A 12,907-nucleotide genomic window follows, 5' to 3' on the forward strand; every position below is an offset into this window, starting at 1 on the left:
GAGGGGGGGGGGGGGGGGGGGGGGGGGGGGGGGGGGGGGAGACATAAGCCGTCTGGTTCCGACCAAATTCTCATTGGTCGGAACCAGACGTTGTGCTAGACTTTTTTGTCACCGGTCATTTTGACCGACAGTGTCATACAAATCCGGTCATAATCTATTTTTACCGGTCATTTTAATTTTCGTTTTTAAATGATAATAAAGATATTCAAAGACGATGATGATTATGGTATTGAAAAATGTGTTCGATTATGCACTGTTGTGTTATTTTAAATTATAAACACGGTATTTTCTCCTCACGTTCCTCAGTGCGTGCTGTTATTTTATTTTGAAAATTGGCCGGATTCTCTCGTCTTTTCTGTGTCCGACTTCCTGTTTGGTACGATCCGCTCGATACAGCTTTACAGAAGCGTTCGTGGCTCCCGTGAAAAACAGACCAGACGCCGAACTGAAGCGCTGCCTCTGCGGGCACTGCTCAGCGGCCTGTGTGGACAGTCAGATAGGTTAACATGGGCACTGACTGGAAACTGCCTCCACTGCTGGGCGCCGTGCTTCGGTTCCACGTCCGGTGTGTCCAGGGCGTTATGTCAACAACACTACATCAGAGCGACAGATGAATGACCTTTTCTCTGCAGCGTGAAAACGGCAGGCACTTAAACCACTGACTGAGCACTCTGCCGCCAAGTGGGCAGGGGTGGTAATTGCAACCGGTCAAAATCACCGACGGCCTTCAGATTTTCCGGTCATTGTTGTAAAAAAAACGGTCAATGACCGAGAATATCCGGTTAACGCGACCCCTGGTCGGAACATCTCTGGAGTTACTTTCATAAAAGGCTGTGCGTCCAGCTAAGCGTATTTTCCCAGCTGAAAAAACAGGGTCTTCTTCTGAGCACCAGAGCACTTTGAAGGCACAATGTTTTTTCAGCTGAGATGCTTTGGTTGCGTCTGTTTGCTATGATACGGAATATCCATAGAGGTAAAAACACAAAGCACAGTACTTGCTCTGGGGCGAGGACAGACCTGCCAGTCTTTGTGACCAGCAGTATTAATTTCTCTGTTATTCAGCACTTGTGCATGATGTGACGATTGGTCTTTGTGGTATTTGTTCAGGACCTCCACTGTGTTTGGACGGCTGGAGTGACAGTGCAGAGTGCAGAGTTTTACCAAAAGCTTAACATTTTTCAAATCTTGGTGGCCAGTGGGGAAAAAAAGTGCTTAGTGCAGATTATGCGCTCAGCGCCTCGTCATGCTGCTGGTGTTTTGGTGGGCAGACAACACTACCAAGGTAGAGAACACTAGGTGCACTCTGGCTGCTAACATGCAGATTGTTTGTTCCCCATCAACTAATTGATTGGTTGAAAAGTAGTTGGAATTTCACTCAACCAAGACTTTCTTTGGTTGACTACAACCCTAGCAGCACTGGTATTGCCAATTTCAACACCAGTTGTACTTCTGTGTCGAATCAACGCCATACCTATGGCTTAGGGTCTGCATCGACGTAGATCCTACACTGTATCGTGCGCCATGGCTTGACAAGCAGAAATGTAACTACACCTCACAGTGACACAGACCTCCTGTCTATTTTTGTAAGCTGAAACCATTTCCCTCAGTGGAAACGAAGCTTTTATTTACTTTAATTTCACAGATAAGAAACAATAAATTGTGAAGACAATAAAGCCTCCACAAAACAATGTTTTTAGTCTTGTGTGTGATTTATCCTGGCTTCATGATAGAGGAACACTCCTCTAGCTGCTAGGCTAATTAATACAATGTAAAATGCCATAGGTTTGTGCTAACAACATTAGCATGTTGTATTTGTGGGTAAAATGTGTCCAGATAAAGACAAGTGTTTGTCTGTGAATGCTGCGAGTTATAGTGAAGCTGATTTGTGTACTTGTGTTTGAAACTGTCTCTATTAAGCCATGTTTAATGTGTGTTAAATGTGTGTTTTGAATCAACTAAACTTTACAGCACTTTATAGAAACCCTGCCGCTGACTAGTGTTTTAAAGTACAAATGCTTGCAAAAGCGTAGGCCGTGTGTAGGCTGACGCACAAGTATAAATCCTGCTTTAGTGGTATACAGCTGTTAATTTTTGTTCTTTTAATCCAATGGTATCGGATTGGTACTCAGTCGCCCGATACCCAAGTTCAGGTATCACTATTCGGGAAGGAAAAAGTACTATTGGAACATCTCTGTTAAAAAAATTGCTGAAAAAAGTTTTCTAATAAAGTTTTATAGTATCAAAAGTATTGGAGGTAGAGTACAAAGGTTCAAGGCACACATAAAGTACAACAGCATAATTTAACCATGAAAACATATCTAAGCTTTAACGGTTGTCACAACAAGTTTAAAAGTGCATATTAGCTTGCTAGATTGTCTCATTACCATGATTGTGTTCAGCCAAATGTTTAACAAGCAGCCACTAGTGTCTAGGATGTGGAATCATGATACCGCCTGCTGCTGCTGTTAGTACGCACTAAACCTGGCAGTGTAACAACTCTGATCTAGTGCCACATCAAGCAGAGTCAAATATTTTTAATAACAGGTACCTGGTAATTGGTGGGAAGAAATCAAACAAAAAGCAGAAATGTGGAAATTGGAGTTTGAGTGGACAACTCTCATGAACTCATCATTCTGCCATTATTAAAATGAAAAGATTGAGGTAATTTAGGGGAAAAATAATAAGAGGCTTTTCATCAGTGACTGCTCAACTGAGATCTACTTTACAGAGCGTTTCAGCTCCTGACAACGCTACAGCCTCAAAGTCACTACACAGTGATAAGAGGCAGTGCTTCAGTGTCAAAGCATTACACGACTCACTGCACTTCTTGAAAGGGAAACATGATGGAAATTATTAATGTGGTATGAGAAGGAGACCTAGTGTTGGTGTGTGTGTCCTCCCCTTACATCCTCTCCCACAAAACATAAATGAGAAAGACACTATTGTTCACAAATGTCAAATGCGATAGATGCAGGAGAATGGAAACAACTTGGCCAATTTCTGCAGCGTGCTCTGGCTGTGTCTCTTTCGTTAAGATGGCAAGAGACAGGGGGAAGAGGAGAAAACAGGAGAGAGGCTGAGGATGCTGTGCCAAGGGGGGCTGGGTGCCATTTAGGCGTGAGAGAAAACTGAATGGTCTCCCACTGAGAGCACATTCATTATTCACACGCTCAAGAGAAACAAACCATGTTGGCACAAATAAGAATGCTGCCCAAAGCGAGGAAGAGACGAGGGAGTGTGTAAGGGAGAGGATGAAAGGGAGAAATCAAAGTAGGTAGAGAGGGAAGGAACAGATGAGGACAGAGGAGCCCAGTTTGATGCTAGCTGAAGCTGATGGAGTGCAACAGGGAATTCCTGATTCAAAAGGAAGCCTTGCATTTGAAGGGGAATTCATTTGGGTATTATTTTAGGTGTGTGCTGCTACACAACACTTGGCTACTGTGTCACCAACTGGTGTCTTTACGTCTTCCACTCACATCTGTGAACATTCATCAATTCAGTTGGCTATTAGCAGGTTTATTCTGCTCTTTAAACCCACGCACTGCAAACTGGAAATCATCTAGGAATTACCGAGGAGCCGTATATGACAGCGCAAATTAGACCGGATAGTAAACAGACCCTGCCAGCTTCCTGGTACAAAGTAAGTGTAATGTCCGACTGAGCCAGTGTGTGAATAGAGCAGGTCACTGTCTGGAGAATTCACTACTAGCACGTGGGTGTGTGGATGACATTTCTATCATGCGGCTCATAGAAAACCGAAAGAAAACAAACATCCAAGGGTGAAGAAGAAGAGTCATTTACACAACGACAGCAATGAACGTGCCTTACTGGAGAGATGACGAGATTTAGGAACTTCTGTCAGGAAGGGCCAAGGCTGAAGTTGTCAGACATTTACAAGGGACGGCGACCACGATCATGTCCTTCCTCCTTCATGCTGTGTTTTTTGCACCCTCTAACTCATTAGCCCTTTTAACACTGCCAGATTTTCGGTGAATGTTGGGCCGTTTTGCAGGCAAGCTGTGAGTGTTTAGACACACAGAGCTGGATCGGCGAGTTGATCCGAGGTGCCCAATTTTCCGCCTCGTAGAGGTAAACATATTTGATGGAACATTTTTGGTAAAATGCAAACCTGAAAGACACTGTAAAGATGAGCAACTGAGAAGACAAGGAATTGCTCTCCTTGCCCTTTGGCAACGAAGAGGCCATTAATCGTCAAATGACGGGAACGGTGAAGGAGGGGCCAACTTATGAGAGAATCGCAGAAGGACCGACCAGCCGCGGCTTCCCTTGGAGTACATCACTGTTTACGTCACACGCTGAGCTACACGTTTTGTTACTTGCTGATGCCCCCATTGCCCCGAAAAAGGCACATTCTGTATAAACAAAAGTAGGTAAGCGGCATTTTGTTTTTATACTGCCAGTGTTGAAGGAAGACTGATTGGGCTTTCCTGCAAATTTGCATAATTCCTATTTAAAAAGGGCTATTGTTTTCAATGTAGACGAGCAGCAGGCGCGGCGCGTAACTGTTCCTGAGCACCCGTTTTTCAGAGCGGCGCTTTGAGTCACATGTCTGTAAATTACTCATGAACAGGGAAGTCCGGATAACACATCTTTGCCCAAATCCTGAGCAGCGGACTTTCACATTAAGCATCAGCTAATATCGACATTTGTAAAATACAGCAGTACAGCTACACAGCGCCTACAGCAGGCCTGAAATACATAAATTGTTAGTGCAATTAAAAAGAACAGTTTGACATTTTGGAAAATCTGCTTTTTCACTTTCTTGCTGAGAGTTAGAGAAGATCTATATCACTCTCAGATATGAGAGGGGGATCAATCTACTGGTGTAAGTCTGCGAGGAAGTGAATCAGCGCTGCTAGGGTTTGGTACGGTTCATGTCTGAGCAAATATTGGTACCCAACGGTCCTCTTTTTTTAATACTTGACTCCTTGTGTAATAGCAAAAATGTAATTTTTAAACAAGCTGCAGGGGCGGCGTAATAGACTAAAATGCAATTCTGCTTCTCTGCTCTCTTCTAATCACACAGAGCTAATCTTCTGTTTCTGATTGTCTGCCTGGTTGTGTATGCTTGTTCATGTGTGTATCTGCTTGTTTGGCAGACATACACGTGTATTAATAAAATCACATAGAAAAGAAAATAGACAAGACGATGAATCTATTACGGCACATCGGCACTTCAGCATTAGGTTTGGCTTGCTGGGAAGCCAAAAGAATGGCCAAAGAAGCGGTTGACGAAGAGGTTGATGGAGTGGTTTTAGAGCTCCGTGGCCAACCCCAGAGCTCCATGGTTGCTGTCCAGGCTTTGGGGCGCTTTCAACTCCTTGTCTAAACCCGGCACTCTCACCCAGATGCGCTCACAGATGCCAAAAATTGGCAGAGACAGATTTAAGGTAACTGGTATTTGGTAGCACGAATGTAATTTGGTTGGTACCCTTGAGTTTGGTACTCAACTATGCTCAACCCAGCTTTCCTTTGACGTTGTCCTGTAATATTTTACAGATTATATATGTATGTTATATGGAGGAGAGCAGTTCTTCATCTCAGGTTCGAACTCTAACATCAGCAGAGAACTATCACAAAGAGAAAGGCACACCAGCTGCTCTTTTTTACCCAGTACAGCTTCTCTCTCATCCCTTGCTGACATGTCATTAATTGCAACTGCTGGCTGCTTTGCGCTTTACAGTTGACTCCCTCACAATACTGCGCAATAGAGACGTTACAATGTTTTAACGGAGCTCAATGGGCCGTTGGTGACAGCTGGCGTACCCAGAGCAAACAAAGGATTGGAGATGGATCAGGCTTTACACAGCTGATATCTATCCATCAGAAATACCAGGATTGGGCCTGATTCCAATCCAGATGACAGGATCTGGACGTCTCCACACATACATTTACTCGGATGACACTGAGCCTGCCTTGTTTTCATGCTTTTGAGCCGTGACCAACGCTGGAAGGTACGACTCAACTTCAATCTGGCAATATGGGCTCATGCTCCCCAGAGTCCTCTGCATCGTGTCCCTGACTGTGCCTCTGCGAGTGTTCTGCCATGATTTGAGTACTCACCGTTGGGAGAGAGTGTCACAGCTGGCATGGAGTGCATGCTGGGCTCAGCGATGTACTTGAAGTCCACAGGGATGTCCCTGAAAAAGGTACAAAGCTCTGTGAGTACACTTGAAGATGGGTTAAACACGGGATGAGAGAGCAACCTCAGCAGCCCCGAAGCGAGAACAACTCGAAAGGAAGAAAGAAAAAAAAAAAACACATTCACCGAGCTGCGGTTTGTTTATTATTGCAGCTGCTTATGCCGACTCCAATATGCTTGTTTCTCAAGAGAAAATGGTGAGAAACCAGGCACACTCACCATTACGGTTACAGAATGTAAATAACTCCATGCAATCTGAAAGGAGCTTTTGATGCTGCACCGCCGACTGTACCGCCATCCAATTATTTATTAATCCCTTCGCTCTTTCACCCTGTGCTCCCCCCTTTCCTTTAAGCTCTGCTACGTCTCTCCGCTTTGGGAGAGATAGGAAACTTGGCTAGTTGATCTTAAAGAGAAGATCATTCAAATCTACAGTGCTATGTGTGTGTGTGTGTCATGATGACTGCATGCTGATTTCCTCTTTGTACACAGCTGACCTGCAGCAAACTAACTGAATGAGTGTAACTAATGTGTCTTCCTGCCTTAAACTGTGTGTGTTTGCATCAACTAAGTGCCCTGTTCTCATTTTGTTATCCGCTTAAACCGAATCCATGTCTGTGCCTGAGATGAGAAACAGCTGGAGCAAAGTGACTGCACCGAGAACGCACAAGACCAAAGACAGGCTTCGAAGAACTAAAAGACGAGTTAAATGAGAAATGCAAACCCCTGTTCACATAAAACACACAATTCAAGCTCACACACACACACACACACACACACACACACACACACAATCAGACATTAAAGGGGCGCCTGGGTTTGTCAGAGCCAATGTCTGCAGACACGCCAAGTCAAACTCTGAAAGGATAACAAAGCTATCAGATCTCTTCTTCTGAGCTCCAGAAATAACCAGTGTGAATGTTCTGTTGTCTGGAGAGCGATGTGAGAGGAAGAAAGGAAAACACAGACAAACAATCTTATACACTGGGGATACTCATTAATAATAGATGATTGATTGTTGTTTTCTGTGTTCCACGTCGATCAAGATATGGGACAATGGAGAAAACAGCATTTTTGTATAATTTATATGTGAACTTTAGTTTGCCAGGCGTAATTTCTGCAGTGAGCTCGAGGTTAAGTTTTCTAATCAGCTTGCAGGAAAAAAATGTCACGACGGAAACAAGAAAATCTTTGAGCTTCTCTTCAGAGGGAAATGAAACAGACCATCTTTGTTTGTTATTTGGAACTAATGTGAAAAGAGGATTTCACAAAACATAATTACTATTGACAAAAGAGTAAATTGACTTTTTATCTTTCAAACGATTGCAACACTTCTGCTTTGGTAAAGTTGTTTGAAGGGTAAACTCTGTATTTTTTAACCTGAACCCAACTTTCCAATGTTTGGTGTCTGAGTGACTAATGGGAACAACAGTTTTTGAAATTAATCCAGTATTAAGCAAGACTGCAGCGGCGAAACAGGCTGCAATGTAATCATTTGGGGCATGTTCAATTAATCACCTAAAAGTGCTGATTTTTGCCACTGACAGGATCAGATTGTTATTCTAAGGCCTGACAAACTATTTTAACATTGATCACGAAACTTCATTCTAAGTCAACAAAAAGAAAATAAAACTCACAAAAACCTTCTTGGTTCATCTTTCCAGTGTTCCAACTATCACCAGCTCTGGTTTGGTTGAAAAAAACATGCTGAAATTACTAGGGTTGTCCCCGACTAAGAATTTTCCTAGTCGACCAATAGTCGTTATTTAGGGCCATCAGTTGACTAGTCACCTGCATGTTTACGATATTAATGTAATTATTAAATGATATATTTTGGGCGGGGCAACACAATGGTTTGAGTTGAAGGTGTGAGAAAGAATAGTATCAGTAACATTGTTAACACTGTGCTACATTACAGAGAAATACAAAACCGTGCTAATGAACCTTCATTAATATAGGCCTATATTTTATCTACAAGTGCACGTCACACACTGAGCGAGCCGCCTGTTAATGGCGCTGTCGGCAAAGCAGTAATGATTGTGCTAAGTGGCTAATGGGCATGTAGCTGCTTACATGTTTCAGATGATACGTCATGTTTGCAGTCGACCAATGAAGATGAGTTTACATATCACCTTGAGGTCAGGCGATTGGCTTGCCAGCTTTCAAGGGCATGGCGGCAGGTTGCATCTGAGGTTGCTAGGCGCTGTTTATAAGTGTGTAGGCCTATTGTCTGTGGGACAGATGTAAAGCTCTGGGTAGCCCTGCACTAACATGATAAACTTTTCCATGTTTATCTGACTGAATATTTACAGAAGAAGGGAAAGATATCTGTCGGCTGTGATTGGTTTGTAACGTGACTCCTGTCTGACTGCTGAGCATGCATGGCCTTCTTTTTGACAAGGCACAGCTCCTAATAGAGTTTCATGGGTTTTTGATTTTGTTTGTTTCTCTTGCCGACAAATGACCTTTCTGGTCGACTAACGTTTGGTCGCCTACTAGAGGGCAGCCCTAGAAATTATTAATAATTTTAATGGAGTCTGGTGGGTTTGGCAATGGTGATTTCTGGGTCGTTTCTGGCGAAACAAAAAGGATCTTACTCTTTAACAAATAGGTCTGTCTCTGTAGGGTCATTCATTTCCATAGTGTTGTCAAACACTCAACAGTCTGAGTCTGTCAGTGGCAAAAAGAAGCACTTTTAGTGGACGTAAATTGACAGTGCAAACATGCTTCATGTGGTTACACTGCAGCCTGTTTTGTTCCTGCCAGCTGCAGTTCTCTCACTTAATACTGGACTATTTCCAAAAACCATCTCCCCCCTTAGTTAGACACAAAAGCACGGGTAAATTGGGACCAGGTTGGAAAATACCAAATTAGGCTTTAATGGGCAAATATTTACATAATGTTAATTTGGGTTGGCAGGGGGCTTTTTTAAAAAGGTCAGGACCATCATGAATGTCAATCTGGAGGGAAATTAAGTACTTGGATGAAAGAGCAGTTCACTTTCCATTGAGAGCGATTCCAAAATGTCCTTCACTCTATCTGCCATTTAACGTCTTCCTCTATCCTTTTTTCTCGGTCGATCATCACTCTATATGTCCCTCCAAGCTCACCGTTCATCACTCTCTGAACGATGTCTTTATTATCAAGAGCTAATTCTCCTTGTTGGCACAGTGCAGACCATTTCATATTGATTGTAATCCTCCTCCAACGTGTACACCAACTCTCACCTCCCCAATGATAAACCTCTGCCTCAAATTAAGTCGTTTCCTCACAAAACTTTTGAGTATGTGTATGAAATGAGGATTGAATTTAAATTAAAGTAGGCGTTTGTAAAGTGACGGCAATGACTTGTGGACTTGCTGCCTCAGAACAGTTTCTAAGCATCCTGTGCTTTCGCTTCTCCCCTCTGCCAGTCTCCACTTCTATTCTGGAGATATGAGACTGTTCTGGTAATTTCAGCCTAATGCTTCTATGTACCAGCTCTCACAAGAGGGGTTAGCTAGAGCTCAGAGCCAGGTGGTATCCGTGGGAGAAAGAGGGACAGTAAAGCCACTCTTTGGCTGAGCATACCACTTGTCCGTTCGCTCCCACGCTGCACTTAAAAAGCTCATGGGAGACCCCCCTCCTAAACAAGCACACAAAGTAGACTCTTGGGATATGATTCTTTTGCTTCATGTTGTTCTGCCGACATTTTATTCTGTCCTTCAACGCTGGCTTCAAGAGTGTGTGAAAAACAAAACATTTTTTCACTCGTTAATCCCCATCTCTCACACTCTGGAGGAACAAGACGAGCTGGGAAGAGCTGACAAGATCAAAAAAGAAAAACTACACAAACGGTTGTCCTTTGAAAAAAAAAAAAAAAAAAAAGCCCCCTCCCCCCACCCACTTCTAAGAATCCAAAAGAAGCCTTTTTATCAGCTGGTCTTTAAATATTTATTATCTTTGAGCAATAAATACCACAGTTTGTATATCACCACAGGACCCCTGCCTAATCTGCACGCCACTCTTGGTGGTCTCTCAATTGGCCGCTGAGCAGGGACTGTGTGGAGAGACACTGTCTTTACGATCCCCCAGCCGCAGAAGTGTATATGGTGAACAGTTTTTGCTTGTTATCTTTTTTTTATCTGTCTGAGAGAATGACGTCATCTGTGATTGATCAACTAGTGGACTGAGCTGAGGTGCATCGATTCGCTCAGCCACCGCTTGCCCCGCTCAATATCTCTCACAAACACATTGACTACGGGCCAGCCCTCCATTCCATGCACACGGTAAAGTATATGGGCAACTTTGCTGATAATGTACCAGCTCTTTTTCATTCAAGGAGCAACCTCCAGAGCCGAAAAAATGAAGCCAATGTTTAAGTGCCAAAAACTGCAGTTCCTTGAATGACCACATGAGGCTGGCTCCAAAAGCTAGTCAATCCCCACAGACCCAATGTTAAGATGCCCAACTATACAGCAGAAATAAATATGGGTTGGGTCTCCATAGCTAATTTCTACATTTATGACAACTGTAACATACATACATTTTTATATAACTCACCCCTTTACATTTTACTATGGTTTAAAGTTATGCATATTTACTGGCAGGGCTGCTTTGATTGACAGGCTGTCTGCGAGGCATCGTTACAGTCTATAGCAGGGGTCTCAAACTCACGGCCCGGGGGCCAGACACGGCCCTCCAGACCATTCTATACGGCCCGCTATTTGATATCAATTCATAGTGAAATCCGGCCCGCTGCGGCCGTGAACGCAGCGGACCTTGAATGCAGCCTTGTCACGACTGAGGAAAAATGCCCGATTCTGTTTTTGACCCTTCAGCGCATCATCCTAGGACCCTTGAACGCATCACCACACCTGAAACTAAGTAGAAAAAAAACAAACATTTGGCACGCTGCTAACACTATGGCCAAAAGAAAGGTTGACACTGAGTACAGAGTGTTTCAGGAGAAGTGGGAGACTGATTATTTCTTCGTCGAGTTTAAGGGGAATGCCACCTGTCTCATCTGCAATGAGAAAATTGCCGTGTTTAAGGAGTACAATCTAAAGCGGCATTATTCAACTAAACATGCAGAGCAGTATGCTAAGTACCAGGGAGATGAACGGACACAATGAGCTGCACAGCTAAAGAAAGGACTGTCAACGCAACAAAACTTCTTCCAGAGAGCAAGAAAGGAGTCCGATGCAGCACTTGAAGCAAGTTACGTTGTCAGTAAGATGATCGCTAATCGAAATTCAATTTTTTTCAATCATTTTTTGTGGAATACTTGAAGTGGCCCCCTTGGGACAAAACTGGATGCTCAGTGGCCCTCAGGTAATTTGAGTTTGAGACCCCTGGTCTATAGACTCTTTACCACTTCCTGTTCAAGGCGGGAATATCACGCCATTATTCTACCTCACCGTTCTGTGTAAAAGTATGATTGTGGAATGGGGGGACAGAGTTGTCTCACCTCTGAGTTGCGAGCAGCGTAAGTAACAGTAACTATGTCATCGTAAATGGGACAGCCAGTAGGACCAGATTTGACGTGCTATGTGTGGGACCCACCCCATGAGATTTAAAAAGTAGCTGATATCAGCTTGCAGCTAACTCAAAGAGGAAGAACAGCAGCTGAAAATCCACAAATTGGGAAAACAAAGGAGGTCTGGGAGCTCCTTACCCTCGGAGTAGAGGACGAGATCAGCCGCCATATAACAAAGACCATACCGCCATGTTTGCCATGGTTATTGTTTATAAAGTGCTGCCAAAGCTACGTTATGTGTCACACTACAGGCCAACGTCCATCACTGCTCTTTTTATTCCGCGATGTGGGCATGGTGTCTTAACTCACACGCTGGAACGTCATGACGCTGCTGTTGTTTGGGCATGTGTAAAAATGCAAAAGACACACCGAGAAGGGACTTCGTAGCAGCCCTATAGCGCCATCTCTGTGTAAAAAGGGCTTAAGAGTCAGCTCCACCCTCTTGTCCACATATGGTCACCCCCTCAGCAACTACCACCACAAACCACCACAAATAAAATCTAATTCTATGGGAAACACTGAATGAAAATATCTAAAAGTAAATAAACTTCTAGGAAACACAAGTGAACACCGTTTTGTTAACAACACAAGAGATTCTAAACAGGACAATTAGCCTTAAACTTTATCTGACCTGCCAGTCATCCCAGCGCATCTGCCTTCGAGTAATTTAATATGTGGAAGCATTCCAAAATGCTTATTTATTATTAAAATATACAATTGGCAACAGGGGCCAGGCTCACAGGGGTTACTGCTGGAGCATTGTCAATGTACAATGTTAGCTCCAGGGGGAAAAAAAAGAAACTCCCAGTGCAACAGATGCATGTAAAGCAGGCACACCGTGGCAGAGTCTGTGACTCAGAACAGATTAGCAGCACAGCTGTGTGAGCTTTGTCCAAGATAAGGTCGTCTGGAGGTTTGTTCATGTCTGCTCCTCTTGTGAAGGACTAATGGAAGGAGCAGTGAGCAGTGCAGGATATCTTCACTGGGCAGCATGATACACTGATGTTATGTATTTCTCAAATGTTTTCCCTGAGTTCTCTTGTAAAATGTTCCCTGTGAACTTTCTTGCTGCCACATCTACTGCATTTGCATTTCAAATCACACTAAACACCTTCTTTTCATAACTTCATCAGTTTTTAACCTCAACCTCTGCAATGTTGGTTGACTGAAAAAGAATACTAAATAATCAATTTCTGCTTCACATTCATACCGTTAATGCTTTTCGG

General features: G+C 43.4%; 1 protein-coding gene across 1 annotated transcript in view; it reads right to left on the minus strand.

Moving 5' to 3' along the window:
• cdc40 (cell division cycle 40 homolog (S. cerevisiae)) overlaps nucleotides 1-12,907 on the minus strand; it is a 31,720-nt gene that overhangs the window by 2,260 nt on the left and 16,553 nt on the right. The window contains exon 13 of the mRNA XM_050058085.1: nucleotides 6,085-6,161. Coding sequence (XP_049914042.1) covers nucleotides 6,085-6,161 — 77 coding nt within the window. The remainder of the gene's footprint in view (nucleotides 1-6,084; nucleotides 6,162-12,907) is intronic.

The sequence above is a fragment of the Epinephelus moara genome, chromosome 12 (assembly GCF_006386435.1).
Source record: "Epinephelus moara isolate mb chromosome 12, YSFRI_EMoa_1.0, whole genome shotgun sequence".
Taxonomy (NCBI): Eukaryota; Metazoa; Chordata; class Actinopteri; order Perciformes; family Serranidae; genus Epinephelus; species Epinephelus moara.